At 38.0% G+C, this 5,075-nt stretch overlaps 1 protein-coding gene across 1 annotated transcript in view; it reads right to left on the bottom strand.

Moving 5' to 3' along the window:
* Positions 1-5,075, bottom strand: part of NEXN (nexilin (F actin binding protein)) — a 57,911-nt gene that overhangs the window by 18,323 nt on the left and 34,513 nt on the right. The window contains exons 6-8 of the mRNA XM_011953165.1: positions 3,579-3,620; positions 2,211-2,408; positions 1,932-2,108 (exon numbers count right to left, since the gene is read on the bottom strand). Coding sequence (XP_011808555.1) covers positions 1,932-2,108; positions 2,211-2,408; positions 3,579-3,620 — 417 coding nt within the window. The remainder of the gene's footprint in view (positions 1-1,931; positions 2,109-2,210; positions 2,409-3,578; positions 3,621-5,075) is intronic.

Here is a 5,075-nt window from a genome sequence, read left to right as displayed (position 1 = left end):
GTGATCCGCCCGTCTCGGCCTCCCAAAGTGCTGGGATTACAGGCTTGAGCCACCGCGCCCGGCCCTGAGTAATAACATTTTCAAAGAAATGTCTAGAAAATTAAATTTTTATATATATAATTACTAGAACATCATTCAAGAAAGCTGATCAAGAAATTTCTGTAACTTTAATACAAATATTCCATTTTTAGATCCTTTTTTTTTGAGACAGGGTCTCACTCTGTCACCCAGGCTGGAGTCCAGTGGCTCATTCATAGTTCACTGTAGCCTTGATTTCCCAGGCTCAAGCAAAGGTCGGTGCCACTACACCTGACTAATTTTTGTATTTGTTTTTGTAGAAACATGGTTTCCACATGTTGCTCAGGCTGGTCTCAAACTCCTGGGCTCAAGGGATCTGCCCGCCTCAGCCTCCCAAAGTGCTGAGATTACAGGCATGAGCCACCATGCCTGGCCCATTTTTAAATCTTAAAATGAATCAGTGTATTCTTATTTCAATTTTACTTTTTATTGATAAATCTATTAATACCATAATAATAGTTAACATTTTCGAAGAACTACTGTATATGTAACAAACACCATTTTAAGTGCTTCCTAGATAGTAACTCATTTAACCATTTAAGAAATAGGCATTTAAAAAAATCCAAGTCATTGTGGAAGTTAACAAAAAAAGAAGTAGGCGCTTTCGTTTTTACCGTTTTAAAAAACAAGAAACTAAGAGAGAGATTTATTTAATTAACACAGCGAGAGATTAAAACAGTTGTCCATGGTTACACAGTTAGTAAATGGCTGATATCTGAATCTAGACAATCCGGCTCCACAATCCATGCTCTTAACCACCACACTACACACACACACACACACACACACACACACACACACAGAGGCATGCACACAAATACATACACAGATACACTTAATAGGGTAAACTGCATATTCCACTGTAAACTGTTATTCTGGCATGTTCAAACAGTTGAAAAACTGGACTGCTGAGGACAAGTTTACACTTATAATCAGTCCTGCATCCATGTCACTAAGTACACTGCAGATTGAACTAACAGATGAAGGAAACCAGGTTCATTGAGTAATTATTTTGCATACTTATATATTAATAACAATTTATAAAAATAAAAATTTAAAGCATATTGGGTAAAATGCCCCAGAGTGGAAACTGGAAAACAGTATGGATTTTTTTTTTTTTTTTTTTGAGGCGGAGTCTCGCTCTGTCGCCCGGACTGGAGTGCAGTGGCCGGATCTCAGCTCACTGCAAGCTCCGCCTCCCGGGTTTACGCCATTCTCCTGCCTCAGCCTCCCGAGTAGCTGGGTCTACAGGCGCCCGCCACCTCGCCCGGCTAGTTTTTGTATTTTTTTAGTAGAGACGGGGTTTCACCGTGTTAGCCAGGATGGTCTCGATCTCCTGACCTCGTGATCCGCCCGTCTCGGCCTCCCAAAGTGCTGGGATTACAGGCTTGAGCCACCGCGCCCGGCCTGGTATGGATTTTTTTTCTTGAGACAGTCTCACTTTGTTATCCAGGCTGGAGTGCAATGGTGCAATCTTGGCTCACTGCAACCTCCATCGCCTGGGTTCAAGTGATTCTCGTGCCTTAGCCTCCCAAGTAGCTGGGATTACAGGTGTGTGCCAACACAGCCAGCTAATTTTTGTATTTTTAGTAGAGATGGGATTTCACAATGTTGCCCAGGCTGGTTTCAAACTCCCAGCCTCAGGTGATCTACCCACCTTGGCCTCCCAAAGTGCTGGGAATTACAGGCGTGAGCCACCATGCCTGGCCTAGACATATTTTATATATGAAATACGTATACAACTGGAAAATCAGCCCTTCTATATGTAAAATCTCTTTGAATTTATAATAATGAACCTTATCTAAAGCCAGCTAACTTCATTAATATTAATTGTAAGGTTTATGTAGATTTACCATTTGCTGCCTTGCTTCTTCAAAAGCACGCCTCTCTTCTTCTAAACGTTTCCTTGCTTCCTCTTCAGCTTGCTTCTTTCGGTTTTCTTGTCTTTGTCGCTCCAGTTCTTCAAAAGTTAGTTTCAATTTTCCAGGAGAAAGTGATTCTTTTTTTGCTTCACTTTCTATTTCATCATCCTGAGAAAACATTATGAAAACCCACCTTTTATTCATAAAGGAAAATGGCTAACTTAAACTGCCTTGATTTGTTTCTTAAAAAACAAACAAACAAAAACTTACCATAACTAATGAAAGACACTTTGCTTCCTTGAGAGATCGTCGTTGTTCATCATATCTTACTCTTTTATCTTCCTCATACTTGATCCTTTCTTTCTCTTCACGTTCTTTTTCTAGATCCTCAAAATTCTTTTTCATTTTTCCAGATGTTTTATATGATTTAACAGGTACCACAGTTATAAGTAGTGAATCATCTCCTTCCTATTTTATAAAATGAATAATTAGCATATTTCTTCTTAATCAAAATTGGGTTTCATGGGACTTTACCTCCATAATACGTGAATTCCATTACATTGTCATCAATGTTATTATGAAGAACAAACAATTATATTTTACAGATTATTATTAAACATCTCCTACTCTAAATTCTTTGTGCATTGTGAGTTAATCTTAGTGAAATCCATTGCTGATGAGGTTCAAGAAGCATTCTATTTCCTAGAAGATGGAGTTAATACAGCTGTTCAGATAACGAAACTGCAGTGGCATTGCCTGAATTAAGCTATTTGTGCACTAATCCACAAAATGTGCATGTGAATGTACTGTAAATCAATTTGATGGTGGACAGATTCAGTTTAAATAAAAAAAAAGTTTCTTCATATGATTTTTCTCTCTAAGCTTTTAAATACTTAATGAAACTAGTATTTAGTGAGAAAAAGACACAGTTTTTCCAAGTGATTTCTTAAACATATATATTATAGATAAAACTCTCTGCTATTTGATTGTATTAAAATATTTTAAATTTATTATTCATTTTAATTATATAATCTATTGTTGCCTCTGACTTTTTTAAAAACTAAGAAGAGTTATGAAATGAAACACATGGTCTTGAGATAAAATTGCTCCCAATTTATGGGCTGTAGTTTTTAGGCACACCATCAAATTGAAAGGTTTTTAACTTATTCTGTTAGATGAAAGGGATGACTAAAATTTTTGTGGTTGTTGAACATTTCTTCATGGTAACAGATACTGCACTCTATACTATTATATAAAAACCAAAACATAAACTCTCAGGAACTCTGAGGAAAGAAGACAAATGATGAAAATAAAATTGCCTTTTTATAAATGTTAGCGTTCAATAATCTCAGCTGTTCAAAAAATACATTGTCTTGGCAGAGTATCTCAAACTGAGACTAATAAGCTTGTCTTTCTAACCTATGAAAGCAAAACAAAACATACTTTTCTTTAAAACACTAAGCTATAGTGTTTGAAAGTGCAAAAGTATGCTCTTGCTTTGCAAAACATACTTTTTTGTTATTTCTATATTTATAATAAAAATAATAAAAGCCCTTTTAATTTTTCCTTATATTAAAAGATAATTTGTGAATCAGATAATTTTAGGTGAATGTTTCATTAAAGGAAATGTCTGTTTACCTCTGATGCTGATTCAGTTCCCGTATTGTTTATGTCCTCAATCTATTGAATGAGAATTTCATATCATTACATTACATCAGATTTCTACTTTTTGCTTTTAAACATACAGCTGGAAAGTAATTTAGTTGTGACTTATAGTAAATTTTCAAATTTATAATTTTTGAAATATGTTTATGTTGTTCCAAATTAGCCAAATATGTCCTTTATATTTGTTGTTGCATATTGATATCAATATCAATATCCAGAAAACAACATATTAAGAAAACAATCAGGCTGGGCGAGGTGGCTCATGCCTGTAATCCCAGCACTTTGGGAAGCCGAGGTGGGCAGATCACTTGAGCCCAAGAGTTCAAGACCAGCTTGGGCAACATGGCGAGATCTCTTCTCTACAAAAAGCACAAAAATTAGCTGGGCATGGTGGCACGCACCTGTGGTCCCAGCTACTCTGGAGGCTGAGGCAGGAGGATCACTTGAGCCCAGGAGGTTAAGGCTGCAGTGAGCCATGTTCAAGCCACTGCACTCCAGTGTGGGTGACAGAGTGAGACCCTGTTTCAAGAAAAAAAATAAAGAAAAACAGAAAAAATTAAGACAAAGCCTACCTTTGTAACCCAGAAACTGAATAAGACCAAACTCTTATGACCAAGCTGTTGAGCTTACAAGCAGCAAGTATTAATTTAATTAGCAATTTAAACCGAGACACATAGAAACACTTCTCCATTCTTTGTCACTGCCCCATCAAAAGGAAAACCTATCCATTAGCAATCTAATACTTGTCATGATTATATTTTACAACATAAGTATAGGGCAAAAATAAAACTGATACAATAACAGTGCAGTGAAAGATGTAGGCTAGTTTATTTATTTTTTTGAGACAGAGTCTCATGCTGTCACCCAGGCTGGAGTGTAGTGGTATAGTATCAGGACTGCACCTTCTGCATGCTGGGTTCAAGCAATTCTCCGGCCTCAGCCTCCTGAGTGGCTGGGACTACAGGTGCACACCATCATGCCTGGCTAATTTCTGTATGTTTAGTAGAGACAGGGTTTCACCGTGTTGGCCAGGCTGGTCTCGAACTCCTGACCTCAAGTGATCCGCCCACCTCAGCCTCCCAAAGTGCTGGGATTACAGGCATGAGTCACCATGCCCAGCTGGGATAGAATAGTTTAGAAGGGAAAATAATTCTGATAGTCATGTTTTCTCTATATTTTGACTAGGTCTAAGTAGGAAAGCTCCTCATTTAAAAAGTGAGAGCCCGGCCAGGCACAATGGCTCAAAAAGAAAGACTTCTCTTTCTAAAAGAACACTGACAACTCCTGTATAAATCATGTTAATCGGCCGGGCACGGTGGCTCAAGCCTGTAATCCTAGCACTTTGGGAGGCTGAGACGGGCCGATCACGAGGTCAGGAGATCGAGACCATCCTGGCTAATACGGTGAAACCCCGTCTCTACTAAAAAAAACAAAAAACTAGCTGGGCGAGGTGGCGGGCGCCTGTAGTCC

This window comes from Colobus angolensis, unplaced genomic scaffold, assembly GCF_000951035.1.
Source record: "Colobus angolensis palliatus isolate OR3802 unplaced genomic scaffold, Cang.pa_1.0 Scaffold359, whole genome shotgun sequence".
NCBI lineage: Eukaryota > Metazoa > Chordata > Mammalia > Primates > Cercopithecidae > Colobus > Colobus angolensis.
The sequence above is the reverse complement of the archived record's forward strand: the minus strand, read 5'-3'. Positions and strand labels throughout refer to the sequence as shown.